This window comes from Pristis pectinata, chromosome 16 (assembly GCF_009764475.1).
Source record: "Pristis pectinata isolate sPriPec2 chromosome 16, sPriPec2.1.pri, whole genome shotgun sequence".
Taxonomy (NCBI): Eukaryota; Metazoa; Chordata; class Chondrichthyes; order Rhinopristiformes; family Pristidae; genus Pristis; species Pristis pectinata.
Genome location: NC_067420.1, coordinates 8,902,341 through 8,923,712, shown reverse-complemented (window position 1 = coordinate 8,923,712; position 21,372 = coordinate 8,902,341). Strand labels below are relative to the sequence as shown.

Here is a 21,372-nt window from a genome sequence, read left to right as displayed (position 1 = left end):
CAAAAGCCTTCTTTACAACCCTGTCTACCTGTGACGCCACTTTCAGGGAATTATGTATCTGAACTCCCAGATCCCTTTGTTCCTCCACACTCCTCAGTGCCCTACCATTTACTGTGTATGTCCTACCTTGATTTGTCCTTCCAAAATGCAACACCTCACACTTGTCTGCATTAAATTCCATCTGCCATTTTCTGGACCATTTTTCCAGATGGTCCTGATCCCTCTGCAAGCTTTGAAAGCCTTCCTCGCTGTCCACTACGCCTCCAATCTTAGTGTCATCAGCAAACTTGCTGATCCAATTTACCACATTATCATCTAGATCATTGATATAGACAACAAACAACAATGGCCCCAGCATAGATCCCTCAGGCACACCACCAGTCACAGGCCTCCAGACTGAGAAACAACCATCCACTACCACTCTGTCTTCTCCCACACAGCCAGTTTCGAATCCAGTTTACAACCTCTCCATGGATACCTAGTGTCTGAACCTTCTGAACTAACCTCCCATGTGGGACCTTGTTAAAGGCCTTACTAAAGTCCATGTAGATAACATCCACAGCCTTTCCTTCATCTACTTTCTTGGTAACCTCCTCGAAAAACTCTACAGGATTCGTTAAACACGATTTACCACACACAAAGCCATGCTGACTATTCTTATCAGCCCTTGGCTGTCCAAATACTTTTGATGCTGATTAAACTCTCAGAGTTGGCCAGGGTACCTGGAGGAGTCCTCGGCTCTTGTGTGATTTTCAATGTCCACCAGAGGTGTGCAGACAGGTTTTGGTTAAAGTCTTCATCTGAAGGTCAGCACATCGCTGAACATTCCACTCAGATGTCATCCTGGAGAGGAACTTGAGCACTTTTTGCCTTGGCATTGAGATTACTATCAATGGAGCTCCTGACCCCTGACCACAGTATTCTGACCTTGCAGGGTGGCTCTGTGGTTGCTTCTCATACTTGAGTGGAAATGGAGACATCATCCAGCAGAGGTGTGTTTGGATCTACACCATCTCATGTTGCAATGCATCAGCTTCAACAACTCAGGGAGACAAAGTTATAGAATCATCAAGTCAAAGAGTCATATAGCATAGACACAGGCCCTTCAGCCCGCATGTCTATGTTGACCATCAAGTACCCATCAATACTCATCCCATTTACTAGCACTTCATCCATTACCTTCTATGCACTGGCAATTCAGGTGTACATCCAGACACTTCTAAAATGTTGTGATGTACCTCCTTCTCAGAGAATACATTCCACATTCCAACCACCATGTGGGTGAAAGATTTATTCCACAGATCCCCTGCAAACCTCTTACTCCTCAACTTAAACCTATGTGGTCTGGTGTTAGACATGTCTGTCATGGGGATAAGTTTCTGTGTAGCAGCCCGAGCAAAGTTGGTGCTACATACCTCCATTGCTCCAGGGGTTAAGGGAGAAGGCAGGGGAATGGGGTTGAACAAAAAAAATCAGCCATGATTGAATGGCGGAGTGAACTCGATGGGCTGAATGGCCTAATTCTGCTCCTACATCTTATGGTCTTATGCTTACTCAGGCTTTCTGACAAGCATGCTCTTTCTCTGAGCACACCTGTACATAACTGGTAGGCCACCTCTGTAGGTGCCACAATAAAATGCTCACCTGTGTCCTCTGCAGAAGAACTCGAGCACACTTCCCTGGATGCTAGATGCTAAATATCCTCTCCACTGCCCAAGCCTGGTGTTCGACCCCGTGTGGATCTCACCTCTAAACTACCCTCTAATTCTCACAGTGTCAGTACATGAACAGCGTGACATTGAGTGTAGTAGTTTCTTCATCACCGCTGATCTTCCATTTGTTACTTCATCACAGTTGTCTGTCTCAATCACGGTTCCTAGGTATCTGAAGAGAAGGACACAGTTGTTAGGGCTACACTGAGGACAGATCTGGAAAGCAAATGCCTGACAACTTTTTCTATTTGTTTATTTTTCAGGGTATGGGCACTGACCGGAAAGCCAACATTTATTGTCCATTCCCAACTGCCCTTGAGAAGATGGTGGCAAATACTTACTTCGTCATAGAGCAATACAGCACAGATACAGGCCCTTCGGCCCAACCAGTCCATGCTGACCATGGTGCCTAATCTAGTCCCAATTTCCTGCGTTCGGCCCATATCCCTCCAAGCCCCACCCCTCCACGTAGCTATCCAAGTGCTTCTTAAATAATACAATTGTACCTGCCTCAACCACTTCCTCTGGCAGCTCGTTTCATATACTCACCACCCTCCGTGTGAAAAAGTTGACCCTCAGGTCGTTTTTAAATCTTTCCCCTCTCACCCTAAATCTATGCCCCCTAGTTTTGGACTCCCCTACCCTGGGGGAGAGACTGTTACCGTCCACCTTATCTATGCCCCTCGTGATTTTATAAACCTCTTTCAGATCACCACTCATTTTCCTACGCTCCAAGGAATAAAGACCTAGCCTGGCCAACCTCTCCCTATAACTCATGCCCTCTGGTCCTGGCAACATCCTCGTAAATCTTTTCTGCACTCTTTCCAGTTTAATGACATCCTTCCTATTACAGGGTGATCAGAACTGTACACAGTACTCCAAGTGTGGCCTCACCAACGACTTATAGAACTGCAACATAATGTCACAAATCTTGTACTCAGTGCCCTGACTGATGAAGGCCACCATGCTAAATGCCCTTTTCACCACCCTGTCTACCTGTGACATTGCTTTCAACTAACTATACACTTGTACTCCTAGGTCATTCTGTTCCATTACACTCCCTAGTGCCCTACCATTCATGGTAAAAGTCCTACGTTGATCTGACTTTCCAAAATTCATTTGCCACTCCTCGGCCCACTTCCCAAACTGATCAAGATCCCCCTGTAATCAACGATAAACTTCTTCACCATCAACAACACTTCCTAATTTTGTGTCATCCGCAAACTTACTGATCAAGCCCTGTGCATTCACATCCAAATCATTAATATAAATAACAAATAACAAGGGCCCCAGCACCAGCCTCAGCAGCACTTGAACCACTGCAGTCCCTCTGGTGAAAACTGTTGGGGAGGGAGTTCCAGGATTCAGACCCAGCGACAATGGAGAATATACTTCCAAGTCAGGATGGTGTGGGACTTGGAGAGAAATTTGCAGGTGGCGGCATCACCATGCGTCAGCTCCCCTTGTCCTTGTTGGGGATAGAGGTCACAGGTTTGGGTGTTGTTGTTGGAGTAGCCTGGGTGAGTAGGTGCTGCCACTGTGTGCCAGAGAAGGAGGGAATCCAGTGGGAATCTACTTAGCCCTGAATACCGTCAAGCTTCCTAAGAGTTGTTGGCATTGCATTCATCCAGGCAAGTGAAGAATATTTAATTACACTCTTGGCATGTGTCTTTTAAATGGTGGAGCAAGCTTGGGGTGAGTCATTTGCTGCAGGATACCCCGCCTCTGATCTGTTTTTGTAAACATGGTATTTATGTGGCTGGTCCAGATGAGTTTCTGGTCAGTGATGTTGACAGCAGGCGTCTTCAGGACATTAATGCCGCTAACAGTCAAGGGTAGGTGACTGGACTCTCACTTGTTGGAGATAGACATTGCCTGGCATTTTTCCAACAACAATGTTAATTTTTCACTTATATGTGTATCTGAATCTTGTCCAGGTTTTGATGCATAGAAGCAAGGACTTCATTTGTTGAGGAGTTGAGAGTGGAATTGAACATTGTGCAATTAATCAAGCAAACTTCTCACTTTTGATGGAAGGAACATCATTGTTGAATCTGCTGAAGATAAGACTGAAGGAAGGTGGATTGTCAGAAGATGGGATAATGTCAGATTGGTGTCAGCCTGCCCCAGACTGTGGGTTAGTGATGGTTTTGTGAAAGTCAAAGTTGAGTTTATTGTCATATGCACGAGTACATGTATGCACAGGTGCAATGAAAAACTTACTTGCAGCAAGGTCATAGGCACATAGCATCAGATAAGCAGCATTCACAAGAAAAACATAAATTATGCAAACATTTTACAAGAGAGGACACAATTAGAACAAAAAGAACAAACAAAGTCCATTTTAGTGCAAAGTGATCAAAGTGGTCATAGTGCTGCTAAACTGTAGTGATTACTGTTTTGCCAGTTGGTTCAAGAACTGAATGGTTGAAGGGAGGTAGCTGTTCTTGAACCTGGTGGTGTGGGACTTCAGACTTCTGTAGCTCTTGACCAAGGGTAGCTGTGAGAAGATGGCATGGGCTGGATGTTGGGGATATGGATGAGAACATATATCCTCCTCCTGTCAAGAAATACATTTCGGTGATCTGGCTGCCATGGTTGAATAGCCAGGAGTGTGCACGAGCAGCAATATCTACGTGTGATGGAAGTTAAATCCCACAGGGATGAGTCCTGATTACGGGACAGTTAGTGATGGGGAAGTGATGTACTGAGCTCTTTGTGAGCCTAGAGGAGCAGTTCATGAGCTCAGAGGTTTGGAAGTCCATTCACTGACCATGGATTCCTGTGCAAGCTCTTTGAACTATTTTCCCCCACACTGCATCCAGATCTTCTGTCTCGCCTTTGGCATTGATTGCCGTAGCTATCTGGTCCCATTGCCTTCTGAGAACTTGTCTAGGTTGGGGGCTTCCACGGATGGGGCACATCTCTCTTGCTCCGCAGCACCTAGCTGGTCTCCAGTGCCTTGCGAGGGAACTCTGTGAGTTGTTGGTCTTCCAAAGTTTTTATTGCTACATTTCCACATCAGGATGAGTGCCACAATGTCTAACATAACAAGATCCAATCAAAGTCCTCCTCTCCCTTTTGAAGGATTGTGCAGATCAACTTTAAAGGTGGTAGCACTCACAATATTGACTTTGTTTTTAATGATATTGTCCTCCCTTGCCCAATTTTTCCACTGAGGTCTTTCCTCCCTTCCCAACTGCTAACAGATTGGCACGTTAACCAGTTGCCTTTGAGATAACTGGAAAGTGTTTCCAGGTGGACTCGGTAATTTTCTCAACCTTTATGTGTGAATGTAATTGCAAGATGTGCCCCAAGACAGAAGCAGTGGCAGATTTGAAAGGAGCCGTTCATAATTGCATTTACAAATAGGAAAATGCACCATTGCGCGAAACTGGTTGCTAGGTTACCATAAATGGATAACCACCAGTTATTACATTTTGTCAATACCGAAAGCCCTAAAGGTTTGTGATAAATTGCATGTAAGGTATTCTTAGACTTGAAATTGAAAAATACAGGGTGCACAAGGTACTGTGCACTTTTGAAGTTTTACACTGCATAACATTAGCATTTTTTGTCCTTTGCAGAACTATTACTTCACAGAGGGTCATTATAAATGAAACCTTTGTAATGCAGTCAATGACTGTAAGAAGCAAAAGTTTCTCATTGATAGTTAATATACAACAACAATACAGAGGCCAAATGAGTTCAGGGTACAATCCAGACCTGCCCAGTGTCTTAATATAGTCAACAAAAGACAGATTCAATTGACTCCAGTGCAGTTGCATTATCAACGTTCCTTAAAACCCATGTGGGACTATTGAATTGGAATCTTATTATCAACAGCCTCCAGCGGATGGTTGGCACAGATGAAAATGCTTCTTACCCAAAGCTCCATAGAATCATACAACACAAAAGCAGGCCTTTCAGTCCATTGTGGAGGCCAGCCATCAAGCACCAATTTATACTGATCCCATTTTCCAGCACTTGATCAAGTACTTATCTAAACACCTACTGAATGTTATGGGAGAACATGCATTCACCGCTCCCTCAGGCAGTGCATTCAGAGTTCAACTTGCTCTGGGTGGGAAAGTTATTCCTCAAATCCCTTCTAAATCCTTTATCCTAATCGGATCACCTCTCAGCTTTCTCTGCTCCAAGGACCCTACCCAGTCTCTCAGCGTAGTTGAATCGCTCCATCCCAGGCAACCTCCTGATAAATCCCCTCTGTACCACAGAATCACGCAGTCCTGGAACTGAGAAAGAGGTCCTTCAGTCCAGCAAGTCCACTGCTAACTACCTTCAGTATAATTACATCCTTCCTGTAATGTAATGACCAAAACTGCACACAGTATTCCAATGGTGGCCTAACCAAAGCTTTACAAAGCTCTACCACAGCCTCTCTGCTCTGATATGCTGTCCCTCAGCTAATGAAGGTAAATATACCTATATACCAAATTAAGCACCTTTGCTGCCTTCAGGGATCTGTGGACTTGTACGTCAAGCTCCCTTTATTGTTCACTACTTCCTATGGTCCTGGCCTTATTAGTCCTCTCATACTTTTCAGAATTAAATTCCATCTGTCATTGCTCTTACCAATTCATCAATACCACTACGTAGCCAAACACTACCTCCACACCATCACCAACACCATCAATTTTCGAGTCATCTGTAAACTTACTAATCATACTCTTAGGTTCACATCCGAAATATTACAGTGAGAGTCCCAGTATGAATCCCTGTGGTGCACCACTGGTCACAGGCTTCCAATCACAAAACAACTCTCGCCCACCATCCTCTGCCTCCTATCACCATACCAGTTTTGGATCCACTTTGCCAAATTAGCCTGGATCCCAGGGCCTCTTACATTGATTCCTGTCCCACATCTCTCATTACATCTTGCCAACCAGAAAAAGACTTAATGCTTAATCTCTGTATCCTGTTCGACGGCAAATTTTCCATCCACACCAACATAGTTAGGAATTAATTGTCAACTTTGCATTACCTGCATCATGGTCTGGTACAGCAATTCGAAAGCACAGGAATGTAAGAAGCTGCATAAAATAGTGGACTCAGCCCCATACATCATAGGCACATCCTCCCCGAGTATCTAGAGGAGGCGCTGCCTCAAGAAGGTGGCATCCATCATCAAAGATCTCACCGTCCGGGCCATGCCAACTTCTCACAGCTACCACAGGCAGGAGGTACAGAAGCCTGAAGTCCCACAACACCAGGTTCAAGAGCAGCTACTTCCCTATCCACAGTTACCATTGCAGACATCAGATCTGTCTTCTGGAGAGTGAACCTGCAGAAAGCATCTGACCCGGATGGAGTCCCCGGCCATGTCCTCAGATCCTGAACAGATCAGCTGGCGGGGGTATATGCAGACATTTTTAACCTCTCCCTGCTTCAATCTGAGGCTCCCACCTGCTTTAAGAAGACCACGATCATCCTGGTACCAAAGAAAATTAAGGTAACTTGTCTTAATGACTACCGACCAGTGGCTTTGACAGCCACCATCATGAAGTGGTTTGAGAGGCTGGTCACGGCATGCATCAACTCCAGCCTCCCAGACAACCTCGACCCACTGCAATTCGCCTACTGCTGAAACAGGTCTAGGGCCAATGCCATCTCTCTGGACTTACACTCATCTCTGGAGCATCTGGATAGTAAAGACACCTATGTCGGACTACTAGTTATTGACTAGAGCTCAGCTTTCAATAGCATAGTTCCAAGCAAATTCATCTACAAACTCTTAGACTGGGATTCAACACCTCTCTTTGCAATCTGGCCAACAGACCACAATGAGTAAGTATAGGCAGCAACACCTCTGCCATGATTATCCTCAACACTGATGCGCCACAAGGTTGCGTCCTCAGCCCCCTACTCTATTCCCTATACACTCACAACTGTGTGGCCAGATTCTGCTCTAACAGCATCTGCAAGTTTGCAGATGATACCACTCAAATAATGATGAGTCGGAGTACAGGAAGGAGATAAAGAGCTTAATAACATGGTGTCATGACAACAACCTTTCCCTCAATGTCAACAAAACAAAAGAGCTGGTCATTGACTTCAGGAAAGGGGGTGGTGCTTGTGCTCCTGTTTACATCAACGGTGCTGAGGTAGAGAGGGTTGAGAGTTTCAAGTTCCTAAGAGTGAACATCACCAATAGCCTGTCCTGGTCCAACCACATAGATGCCACGGCCAAGAAAGTGCACCAGTGACTCCACTTCCTCAGGACGCAAAAGAAATTCACATGTCTCCGTTGACCCTCACCAATTTTTATTGATGCACCATAGAAAGCATCCTATCCAAATGCATCACAGCTTGGTATGGCAACTCTCTGCCTGAGACTGCAAGAAACTACAACAAGTTGTGGACGCAGCTCAGTACATCACGGAAACCAACCTCCCCTCCATGGACTCTGTTCTTCTCTCCTCTTCCATCGGGTAGGAGATACAGGAGCCTGAGGGCACGTACCACCAGACTTAAGGACAGCATCTACCCCACTGTGATAAGACCTTTGAATGAGATGGGATACAATGAGATGGACTATGCCCTCACGATCTACCTTCTTGTGACCTTGCACCTTATTGCACTGCACTTTCTCTGTAGCTGTGACACTTTACTTCTTACCTGTACTACATCAATGCACACTGTACTAACTCAATGTAACTACACTGTGTAATGAATTGACCTGTACGATCAGTTTTCATAACAAATTTTTCACTGTACCTCGGTACAAGTGACAATAATAAAAAACCAATACCAATAATCAAAAATGCCTCCCACCCCAGACAATCTGTCTTCTCCCCCATCCCATCAGGCAGGAGATACAAAAGCCTGAAAGCACGTACCACCAGGCTCAAAGACAGCTTCTATCCTGCTGTTAAAAGATGATTGAATGGTCTCTTTGTACAATAAGATGGACTCTTGATCCCGCAATCTACCTTGTCATGGCCTTGCACCTTATTGTCTGCCTGCACTGCACTTTCTCTGTAACTGTAACACTATATTCTGCATTATGTTATTGCTTTTTTTCCCCTGTACTACCTCAATGTACTGATGTGATGAAATGATCTGTATGGATGGCATGCAAAACAAAGTTTTTCACTGTACCTCAGTACATTTGACAATAATAAACCAATTTACCAAGCTACCATTTGGTTCTTGAACCAAATTGCACAAACCTACTCACTACAGTTTAGCAACACTATGACCACTTGAATTACTTTACAATAAAATAGATTTTGTTCGAATTGTGTTCTTTCTTGTATAAAATGTGTATAATTTATGCTTAATTTATATTTTTCTTGTGAATGTTGCTTATATGACGCTATTTGCCTGTTATGCTGCTGCAAGTAAGTTTTTCATTGCACCTGTGCTCACATGTACTTGTGCATGTGAGAATAAACTCAATTTTGACTTTGACTTTATTCAGAACTTATGTGGATAGCAGCCACAAACGAGAACTGGTCTTTTCAATACTCACCATTGTCCGTCGAGAGAACCATCTCTCAATGTTGTGGTAAAAGAAGGTAGGATTGGGGGTCTGGATTCCCAACAAAGATGTTTGAATGTGCAGAGGAGGGGTGTCTTGTTAGTGGAGATGTGCTCTCACTGTGGATGTATACTTCAACAGAGACGCTTGTCTACATCCAAATTGTTAATGTTAGCTGTGTAATTGTAACTTTTTAAACTGTATTTAATCACCTGCTGTTATATTTTTTCTTAAAAGTATAAAACCTTGTTGTACTTTGAATATGGGAGATTCTCCCAAGTGATACTGGGAGAGGTGTGTCTCCTTGTTGTGCTGAATAAAGACCTTTTATATCTGCAGCTCTGATCTCTGTGTGGCTCATTCACAGTCACAACACCTCCCACACCATGACATTTTATTTTCTGCAACAGCCTTTGATGCAGCATCTTATCAAATACCTTCTGGAAATCCAAGTGTAAAACATCTACCAGCTCCTCTTCATGCAGAGCACATACCATGTCTTCAAAGGGCTTCAATAAATTGCTCAAACATGATTTCCTTTCCACTAAACAATGTTGACTTTGCATGGTCATCTTGAATTTTTCCAAGCGCTCCATTCTGAAGTTTTTAATTATAGATTCGAACATTTTCCCTGTGACTGATGTTAAACTAACTGGCCAATAGTTTCCTGCTTTCTGTCTCCTTCCTTGATTGAACAAACGAGTTCCATTTGCTATTTTAAAATTTCATGGAACCACATCACGGAAATTTTGGAAATTTTGAAACAAACAATCAACTTTCTCACTAGCCACTTCTCTTAAGACCCCCAGATGAAGTCCATCAGATCTCAAGGTTTTGTCAGCCCACAGCTCTCGAAATTTCCTCTGTACCATTGCCCTGGTGATTGACATTTTCCTGATTTCCTCCCTGCCTTGCAGTTATTTCTGGGGTGCGAATTGTCACTGAGGCACACAACTCTGAAACTAGCCTTTGGCCCATTGAGTCTGCACTGACTGTCAAGCACCCCATTTACATTAATACGACACTAATCCCAAATTGTTCTCTCCACATTCCTATTAACTCCTCACCATTCCTCCCTGATTCCACCCCTGACTTACACACTGGGAGCAATATTACAGCAGTCATTTAACCCACCGACTGGTACGACTACGGGATGTGGGAAGGAACCAGAGTACCCGAGGGAAACCCACACAGTCGCTGAGAGAACATGCAAACTCCACACAGACAGCAGCAAATGTCAGAACTGAGCCTGGGTTGTTGGAGCTGTGAGGCAGCAGCTCTACTTAGCTGCACCCCCTCAAATCTCCCTTGTATCCTCTTCATAAAATAGGATGCAAAATCTTTTCCATCATTAGTCACCAGACTCATTTTCTGTCGAAGACACAGGAGACTGCAGATACTGGGATCAGGAGCAAGACAAAATGGTGGAGGAACTCAGCAGGACAGGCAGCATCTGTGGAGGGAAATAGACGGTCAACGTTTTGGGTCGAGACCCTTTCTCTGGACTGAAAGATAGAGGGGAGATAACTGGTGTAAAGAGGTGGAGGGGAAAGGGTGGAGAAAGAGCTGGCAGGTGATAGGTGGATCCAGGAGAGAGGGGTGGGGTGATATGTAGATGGGGGAATAGCTCCAGGGACAGGGAGGTGGTGGGTGGAACCGACAAAGGGCTGAAGAAGATGGAACCCGACAGGAGAAGAAGTTGGAGCATGGAATCAAGTGAGAGAGGTGGGGAGGGCAGGGGGAAGTGGTAGGTGAGGGGAACCATTGAGAGGAGTGAGTGGGTGATGGGCAGATGGAGAGGGTGGGGGGGGAGGGGGATGAGACATGGTGGTGGGGGGCAGGTAGATCAGGAGGGGAGAGGAGAGGAACAGAAAGGGGAGCCGTCTCCCGTCACCGTGTCCCTTTCCCCTCCAATACCTTCTCCATCTGCTCATTGCCTCAGCCTCGTAGACTGTAAACTAGAGGAACAAGCACCTCATATCCCGCCTGGGTAGCCTACAACCCAAATACATGAACAGTGAATTCTCCAGCTTCTGATAAACTGCTGCCCATCTGTCCCTTTCCTCTGTCCTCCTCATCCACCCTCTTCCTCGGATACCCACCCCACCTCCCTTATCTGGTTCCAAGCTCCACCTTCCTTTCCTGTCAGATTCCATCATCTGCAGCCCTTTGTTGCCTCCACCCGTCACCTCCCAGCTTCTGATGCCATTCCCACTCTCCCTTCCCCTCTCTACCTGTCACCCCTCCTCACCTGGATCTACCTTTTGCCTGCTAGCTCTTGCTCCACTCCTTCCCCTCACCTCTCTATCCTTCAATCCAGATGAAGGGTCTTGACTCAAAACATCGACTGCCCATTTCCCTCCAGAGATGCTGCCTGACCCATTGAGTTCCTTCAGCGCTTTGTGTGCTGTTTCATTTCCTATAGGACCAACTCTCACTTTATTAACTCTGTTTATAAAATATCTATAGAAACTTGTACTATCTATTTTTACATTTCTGGTTAGCTTTATCTCACACTCTAATTTTTTCATTATTAATCTTTTTGTTATTCTTTGCAGTTCTTTATCTTCCATCCAGTCTTCTGACCTGGCTCCTATTGTTGTACAACTACATGCTTTGTCTTTAATTTTGATTCTACATTTAACATTTTTAGTTCACTATGAACAGTAAGTCCTTCTTTTCTTGTCCAAGTGCATCTATTCTGTAGATTTTGAAGGATCCCCTTAAATCTTTGCTGTTGCATCTTGATTTAACTTCATTTCCCAGTTCAACTTTGCTTGCTTTCATGCCTTTATATCTACCCTTGTTTAAATATGATATAATAGTATAGGACCCAATCTTGTTTCTCTCAAAAATGAGTGTAAAATTCAATCATATTATGATCACAGCTTCCTAGGGGGTGCACTTACAATGAGGTCATCTCATTGTAGTAGCGGTTAGCATAACACTTTACAGCGCCAGCGACCCAGGTTCAATTCCGGCCACTGTCTGCAAGGAGTTTGTACGTTCTCCCCGTGTCTGTGTGGGCTTCCTCCGGGTGCTCCGGTTTCCTCCCACATTCCAAAGATGTACGGGTTAGGAAGTTGTGGGCATGCTATGTTGACACCGGAAGTGTGGCAACACTTGCGGGCTGCCCCCCAGAACACTCTACACAAAAGATGCATTTCGCTGTGTGTTTCTATGTACATGTGACTAATAAAGATACCTTACAGTTCCAGGTCTAGTACAGCTCACTCTGCAGTGGGCTCCAGAATGTACTGCTCTAAGAAACTATCCCCAAAACACTCCACAAATTTCTCACCTAGGTTTCCTTCACCCTTTTAAATTTTCCAGTCTGAATGTGGATTTAAATTCCCTCTGATTGGCACTGTACCTTCCTGGGAAATTCCTACTACTTCTCCCTTTATGCTCTGTCCGACCATGTGGGAACTGTACATCAATCCCACAAAGTGACTTTTTAGCCTCGTTGATTTACCTCCACCCAAACTGTTTCTACGTCCCAGTTTCCTGATCTTGGGTCTATTGCACTAAGATCACCATCAATTAACAGAGCGACTTCTCACCTTCTCCCAGCTTCCTGTCCTTCGCAAATTTAGATAAGATAAGATATCTTTATTGGTCACATGTACATCGAAACACACAGTGAAATGCACCTTTGCATAGAGTGTTCTGGGAGCAGCCCGCAAGTGTCGTCACGCTTCCAGCGCCAACATAGCATGCCCACAACTTCCTAACCCGTACGGCTTTGGAATGTGGGAGGAAACTGGAGCACCCAGAGGAAACCCACACAGACTCGGGGAGAACGTACAAACTCCTTACAGACAGCGGCTGGATTTGAACCCAGGTCGCTGGCGCTGTAAAGCGTTACGCTAACTGCTGCACTACCGTGCCTGCCCTTTCAATATTCAGATCCCAATCTACATCAACCTGCAGCCATGTCTCCATAATGGCTATCAGAACATTAGATTAGATTAGTTTTTTGTCATATACACCAGGGTGCAGTGAAATTCCTTACTCACATAAACTCAGAGTAAATAGTATACATGGTAATAATAAATACAACAATAAATCCAACGGTGAGCACAAAAGCAGCAGAATGGTACAAAGATTGTACTGCAACCTGAAGCAGTGCAACAAAAAGTGCTTATCGTGCTTATTTACTTCCAATTGTGCTCTGAGTTCATCTGTTTTGTTTCAAACGCTATGTGCGTTCAGATACAGAGCCTTTAGCTTTGTCCTTCTATTATTTCTGTAGCCATTTCGTACCTATTGATTTACTCTAAGGTCTCCATTCTCTATCCCTTGCTATCACAGTCTGTTTTATCACATCTTCCCAACTTTGATCCCTAGGCCCCACCATTTAGTTTAAGCTCCTTGCTGCTTTCCTAGTTATGGAGCTCACTGGAACACCAGTCGAAGTACGGTTCAGGTGTATACCATCCCTAGAGCACAGCTCCCACTTTCCCAGTAGTGGTGTCAGTGCCCCATGGATGGGACTCCATTTCCACCACATCAGTCTGTGAGCCGCACATTCACTTCTCTAATCTTACCCATCCTATGCCAATTTGTACACGGCCCAGCTAACAATCCAGGAAAGGAGGAAAGTTTAAAGGAAAAATACAAGGCTGTTTTTTTTACACGGAGAGTGGAACGCGCTGCCAGAGGAAATGGTGGAAGCAGATACAATTGCAACATTTAAGAGGCATTTGGACAGGCACATGAACAGGCAGGGAATGGTAATCAGTCCTTGGCAATAAGTTTATTTTTGTCACATGTACCGAGATACAGTGAAAAGCTTTTGTTTGCGTGCCATCCAGACAACATTCCATATATACGTACCATACCATAGAACCATAGAACCATAGAACCATAGAGCACAAAACAGGCCCTTCGGCCCACCGTGTTGTGCCGTCCATCAGACCACCCTCACACGACCTAACCCCTTCCTCCCGCATATCCCTCTATCTCACATTCCTCCATATGCCTATCCAACAAGCTCTTGAACCTGTTCAATGTATCTGCCTCCACCACCACCCCAGGCAGTGCATTCCATGCACCAACCACTCTCTGGGTGAAAAACCTCCCTCTGACATCCCCCCTGATCCTCCCACCCATAACCTTAAAGCCATGACCTCTCATCTTGAGCATTGGTGCCCTGGGAAGGAGGCGCTGACTGTCTACTCTATCTATTCCTCTCAATATTTTATATACCTCTATCATGTCTCCTCTCATCCTCCTCCTTTCCAGTGAATAAAGCCCTAGCACCTTAAGCCTCTCCTCATATTCAATACTCTTCAATCCAGGCAGCATCCTGGTAAATCTCCTCTGCACCCTCTCCAATGCCTCCACATCCTTCCAAGAATGAGGTGACCAGAACTGAACACAGTACTCTAAGTGTGGCCTAACTAGAGTTTTGTAAAGCTGCATCGTCACCTCGCGGCTCTTAAACTCAATCCCGCGATTTATGAAAGCCAACATCCCATTGGCCTTCTTAACTGCTCTTTCCACCTGTGAGGCAACTTTCAATGAACTGTGAATATGAACCCCCAGATCCCTCTGCTCCTCCACACTGCCAAGTACCTTGGCATTCACCCAGTACTCTGCCCTGGAGTTTGTCCTTCCAAAGTGTACCATCTCACACTTCTCCGGATTGAACTCCATCTGCCACTTGTCAACCCAGCTCTGCATCCTATCAATATTCCTCTGTAAGCTCTGACTGCCCTCCACACTATCCACAACACCGCCTATCTTAGTGTCGTCTGCAAACTTACTAACCCAGCCCTCCGCCCTCTCATCTAAGTCATCTATAAATATCACAAAAAGTAGAGGTCCCAGAACCGATCCCTGCGGGACACCACTAGTCACTGCCTTCCAATCCGAGGGCACTCCTTCCACCACAACCCTCTGCTTTCTACAGGCAAGCCAATTCCTAATCCACACAGCCAAGCTTCCTTGGATCCCTTGGCCTGTGACCTTCTGAAGAAGCCTACCATGAGGAACCTTATCAAATGCCTTACTAAAATCCACGTAAACCACATCCACCACACTGCCCTCATCAATCTTCCTGGTCACCTCCTCAAAGAACTCTATAAGGCTTGTGAGGCAAGATCTTCCCTTCACAAAGCCATGCTGGCTGTCCCTAATCAGTCCATGATTCTCAAGGTGTTCATAAATCCTATCCCTTAGAATCCTTTCTAACAGCTTACCCACCACAGACGTGAGACTCACCGGTCTATAATTCCCTGGCCTATCCCTATTACCTTTTTTGAACAAGGGGACAACATTCGCCACCCTCCAATCCACCGGCACCATCCCCGTGGACAACGAGGACTCAAACATCCTTACCAGCGGTTCAGCAATCTCCTCCCTAGCCTCTCGAAGCAACCTGGGGAAAATCCCGTCAGGCCCCAGAGATTTATCTGTCTTAATATTATTTAACAACTTCAACACATCCTCTCTCTTGATATCAACAACCTCGAGAACATTACCCCTACCAGCACTCCCTTCCGCATCATCAAGACCCCTCTCCTCGGTGAATACCGAAGAGAAGTACTCATTGAGAACTTCTCCCACTTCCGCCACCTCCAGGCAAATTCTCCCACCTTTGTCCTTAATCGGACCTACCTTTACCCTAGCCATCCTCCTAACCTTCACGTACTTGAAAAAGGCCTTGGGATTTTCCTTAACCCTACTAGCCAAAGCCTTTTCATGTCCCCTTCTAGCTCTCCTCAGCCCTTTCTTAAGTTCCTTCCTTGCTACCCTATATTCCTCACGGACCCTGTCTGAACCTTGCTGCTTATACCTCACGTATGCTACCTTCTTCTCCCTAACAAGTCGTTCCACCTCTCTCGTCACCCACGGTTCCTTCACCCTGCCATTCCTTCTCTGCCTCACCGGGACATATTTATCCCTAACATCCTGCATAAGATCCCTGAACATCAACCACATCTCCATGGTACATTTCCCTTCAAAAAGGACATCCCAATTTACACTCCCAAGTAAACTGTACGTACACTGAGGTAGTACAAAAGGAAAAAAAAAGAATGCAGAATATAGTGTTTCAGTTACAGAGAAAGTGCAGTGCAGATGGACAAATAAAGTGCAAGGGCCACGACGAGGTTGATTGAGAGATCAAGAGTTCACCTTTGTCGGCGAGGTATAGAGCATGTGAAAGGAGATGGGAATAGTTTGGATTGGCATCATGGTTGGCACAGACATTGTGGGCCAAAGGGTCTGTATTGTTCTATTTTCTATAAATTATTACCTTTAAGTTTCGCTCCAGCAGGGAGCAGATATCCCAAATTCTGGCACAGAGCAGGCAACACAGCCTCTGGACTCTTGTTCCTTGCATCAGAGAACATTGTCAATCTCTCTCACTATGCTGTTCCCTGCTACTGCTACAGTTGTGTTTGTTCTCCCCACTTAAATGCTTCCTGTACCACAGCTAGCTCATTCACCTGCAGCCGCCACACTCATCCACACATTCTGAAAGAGCCTCAGATCCATTGCACAGTTGTAGGGGCTGTATTGCTATCTACTGGGCCCCCTTACTTGCAGTCACAGAGTACTGACCACTGACCAGATCAGAAGACCCTATCTAATACAGTGCAGCCACCTCCTGGTACAAAGCATCCAGGCACCTCTCCCCATACCTCACATGTTGAAGTGTGTGCAGCTCAACCTCCAGCTTAATGACACTGAGCTGAAGCTCCTGGAACTGCAAACACACTGAAGATGTGCTTGTGCTGGATCACAGAGGCATTCACAGGCTGCAGCCATGACATGTCACTTGTCCTGACATTCCTGATGTGTACCAATTAACCACTTCACTATTTTATACAATTAGTTGTTTTCCTTTTTTTATAACTTTTCATTACATTATTTCTGTACTATTTTAACCCTGAAGGCCAGAAAATAACTTAGCCATTTACCGGTCTCCTCCTCACCTTGGAGCTCTGTCTCACACCCCCACCTTCCCCCACACAACCACCTCTTTATACCAGCCATCTCCCCTCTCCGCCCTCAGCCCAGATGCAGGGTTTCAATCCAAAATGTTGACAATTCCTTTCCCCCCACAGATGCTGCTCGACCCGCTGAGTTCCTCCAGCAGAGTGGTTAACCATTTACAAGATACTCACGAAGCAGCCGTCTCCTAGCACTCTGTTGGAAACTGCACTCACCTTAAACTCACCGAGTCTTTGTTTGTATGTCCATTTGGCTGAGGATATACATAGTTTATTTTTGGGGGAAATGATCATGGTAGCTACAGATTATAAGTCGAGAAAAGCAATTCCAGTGGAGATGAGAATGATCTGTGGTGCACATGGCCTCCCAGGACTACTTGTGGCATGCAAGTGCAGAACTTTTATTAGTGCTGAATTTGCTGAATTTCTCAAAAGGATTGGAGTCAAGGGTGTCTGCATAGCCCTTCCTATCCAGCTTCAAACAATTGGCAGAAGGGACAGAGGTGGACTGAACATAATAACGAGGTGAAATTAAGTCAAAAATTCCATATTTCTTAATACTCCACTGAAATACATTGCATACACCTATCAGACAGAAATCTGTGGAGTTACTAATGGACAGATGTATCACAATGTGTTTTTATTCACATAGTGAACTGCTGAAAGGTGAGTGTTATTTTTGTTTAGCGTTTGAGTCCATTGTACAATGTCATTATGTTTCGTGGATCAGCAGGGTGGATGACATCTACATGAGGTGATGTCCTCGGGTGGCAACATCCATTATTAAATACCCCTCACCATCTGGGCCGTGCCCCCTTCTTGATGCTGCCATCAGGCAGGAGGTACAAGAGCCTGAAGACCCACACCTCAAGGTTCAACAACAGCTTCCTCCCCCACTGCCGTCAGGTTCTTGAGCTGACCTGGAAAACCTTAATTCTACCTTGGGCTATATTTCTTTTTTTCTCTTTCTCAATTTAGACGAATGTCATTATGTTTATTTTGGCTAGCATGTATAATTTATGTTAATTTAAGTTCATATTAACTTGTTTGTCATATTTGCAAAGTTGTGTGTTGCTGCTGCTGCAAACAAGCTAATTTTCATGGCATTTATACTCTGAGTATGTTTGCCCAAGACAATAAACTTGAACTTGATGCGTAATGACAGGACTATCTACCAGTCGCTATTATGCACATTGGATGAAGTCAAGATCTGGTGGTATTTGATGCCCACTTAAGAATTGCCATTATTTCAGAAGAACATAAAAAGTTATTCGAATATAATAAACATCAATAATAAGTGGCACACTTCAGAACTTAGCCCATGACAAAATTCAGACCATCGTATTCTGGACCAAGAAAGTTCTAAGGGACAGGATTTATGTTCAATTGGAAAGGCAGGAACTGATGAGGAGAGCCACCAGTTTGTGATGGCTCTCCTTATCGGTGATGTCAGTTTGTGATTTGTGCAGGGCAGATCATGTCTCACAAATTTGATTGAGTTTCTCGAGGAGGTAACCAAGGAGATTAATGAAGGTAGAGCAGGATATGTTGCCAATATGGACTTTAGTAAGGCCTTTTACAAGGTCTGGCATGGAAGGCTGGTCACAAGGGACCCGAGGCATATTGGTGAACTGGATCCAACATTGGCGTAGTGATAGACAGAGGGTAGTGGTGGATGGGTGTTTTACTAACTGGAAATCTGTAACAAGTGGTGTACTGCAGTGTTCAGTGCTGGAACCTTTGGTTTTTGTGATATACACCTAAATAACTTGGATGAGAATGTAGGTGGTCTGATTGGTAAGTTTGCAGACAACGCAAAAGTTGGTGGAGTCTTTGATGTGCAGAGGGACCCATGGTTGCAAATCCATAGCTCCCTGAAAGTGGTGAGGCAGTTGGACATTTGGAGGCACAAAAGACTTCAGATGTTGGAAGCCGGATCAAAAAAGCAAACTGTTGGGGGAACTCAACGGGTCAAGCAGTGTCTGTAAGTGAAAGGGGATGGTCATCGTTTTGGGTCAAGACCCTGGATCGGACAAAAGAACCTGAATATCTATAAAACCCATTATTTCACTAATGTTCTTCGGGCAGAGAACTCTGCTGTCTTTACCCGTCTAACCTACTTGCAGTTCCAGACCCATGCAGTTGACTCTTAACTGCCTCCTCAATTTAAGGATAGACAATAAATGGGGGATGTGGTGGCAATGTCTGTGAATGAATAAAGTGTCCAATGATGATGATTCAAGGTGAGCTTCAATGTAGCTCCACCCACCTGGGTCTGACCAGGCCTGTGTCCAATCTCCAGACCCTAGCCTCAGGAGAATGGGACCAGATGATGCATCTTCCGGCCACAGGAAGGTGCAGTTCTCTGTCTGTTGCAACAAAGGCCTCCATTTCTACCGCACATCGACATTGATGTGGCAGGTCAGAGGCCAACGCACTGCTGTTCTTCCTTGTCCAAGGCAATCAAACCTGACCTGAATCCAAAAGGATAGACTTATTCCCATGGCAGTGGTGTCCAACACCAGAGGGCATCGGTTTAAGGTGAGAGGATTAGAGGGGAGCTGAGGAAAAATATTTTTCACCCAGAGGGTGGATGGAATCTGGAATGCACTGTCTGAGCTAATTGTGGAGGTAGATACCCTCTCTACAAATATATTATATCTAGACAAGCACTTGAATCGCCAAGGCATAGTAGGCAATGGGCCAATTCTGGTGAATGGAATCTGAATAGATGGGTATCTGATGGTCAGCATTGACATGGTAGGCTGAAGGGCCTGTTTCTGTGCTTTTGGGACTCTAATTCTGTGACTCTATGACCATTCCAAACAAACCAAGCTCATTTTGGTCAGAAGGTGAACTTAAGATCAATGTATTGCAACAATTATCACCGGAAAATGGACTGGTCTATATTTTTAATACATCTGGATTTATACATGAGGACTAATCAACAAGAAGGATATGTATTAATGAATGTAGCAGGTAAATATTTTCAGTGATATCATTGTACTATTGACACAATTAGAAGTTCGATGTAATCTAAATCAGAAGTGCATTGGTAATGCAAGGGCATTGCAACATCTGACCTATAGCTCTGTTATCCTTAATAACAATACCCTTGAGCAAGAATTTAATATATTGAATGCATTGTTGCTAGGTTTGCAGAATTAGTAACATACACCGTGTTGGATGGTGTAGCCATCACCTGGTGCAGCCATACACCAGCTGACAGTTCCACAGACAACTGTTGACCAACTGTCATGCACAAGTCACTGTGTCCCTGCCTTCTGCGTCAGTCCAATGCTGACCTCAGGAGCGAACTGGGGATCCACTGCTGGTGCACAAGTTGTGCTGAGCTGGGTGGCTGGATGCACTTTGTATCTGGCTTCTCACCCTGGGAATTTGGGTTGTTCTTATGTTTTCAATTAAATTGGTAAATTGGTTTATTGCTGTCACCTGTACCGAGGTACAGTGAAAAACTTGTCTTGCATACCGGTTCATACAGTTCAATTCATTACAATTCATTGCATTGAGGAAGTACTAAGTAAAACAATAACAGAGTGCAGAATAACATGCAACAGCTACAGAAAAAGTGCAGTGCAGGCAGACAATAAGGTGCAAGGCCATAACGAGGTAGGTTGTGAGGTCAAAAGTCCATTTTATCGTACGAGGGAACTGTTCAATAGTCTTATAACAGTGGGGTAGAAGCTGTCCTTGAACCTGGTGGTACATGTTTTCAGGCTTTTGTATCTCCTGCCTGATGGGAGGGGGGAGAAGAGAGAATGTCTAGGGTGGGTGGGGTCTTTGATAATGCTGGCTGCTTTACTGAGGCAGCGAGAAGTGTAGACAGAGTCCGTGGAGGGAGGCTGGTTTCCGTGATGTGCTGAGCTGTGTCCACAACTCTCTGCAGTTTCTTGCAGTCACGGGCAGAGCAGTTGCCATACCAAGCTGCGATGCATTTGGATAGAATGCTTTCTGTGGTGCATCGATAAAAATTGGTGAGGGTCAACAGGGAATTTCTTTAGCCTCCCGAGGAAGTAGAGGTGTTGGTGAGTTTTCTTGGCCGTGGCATCTACGTGATTGGACCAGGACAGGCTATTGGTGATGTTCATTCCTAGGAACTTGAAGCTCTTAACCTTCTTGACCTCAGCACCGTTGATGTAGACAGGTGCATGTACATCGCCCCCCTTCCTGA

At 44.9% G+C, this 21,372-nt stretch overlaps 1 protein-coding gene across 1 annotated transcript in view; it reads left to right on the top strand.

The window, feature by feature from the left end:
* LOC127578699 (cadherin-22) overlaps positions 1-2,096 on the top strand; it is a 783,176-nt gene extending 781,080 nt beyond the window's left edge. The window contains exon 11 of the mRNA XM_052031006.1: positions 1,976-2,096. Within this exon, the coding sequence (XP_051886966.1) occupies positions 1,976-1,989 (14 nt within the window). The 3' untranslated portion in view covers positions 1,990-2,096. The remainder of the gene's footprint in view (positions 1-1,975) is intronic.
* The last annotated feature ends 19,276 nt before the right edge of the window (positions 2,097-21,372 follow it).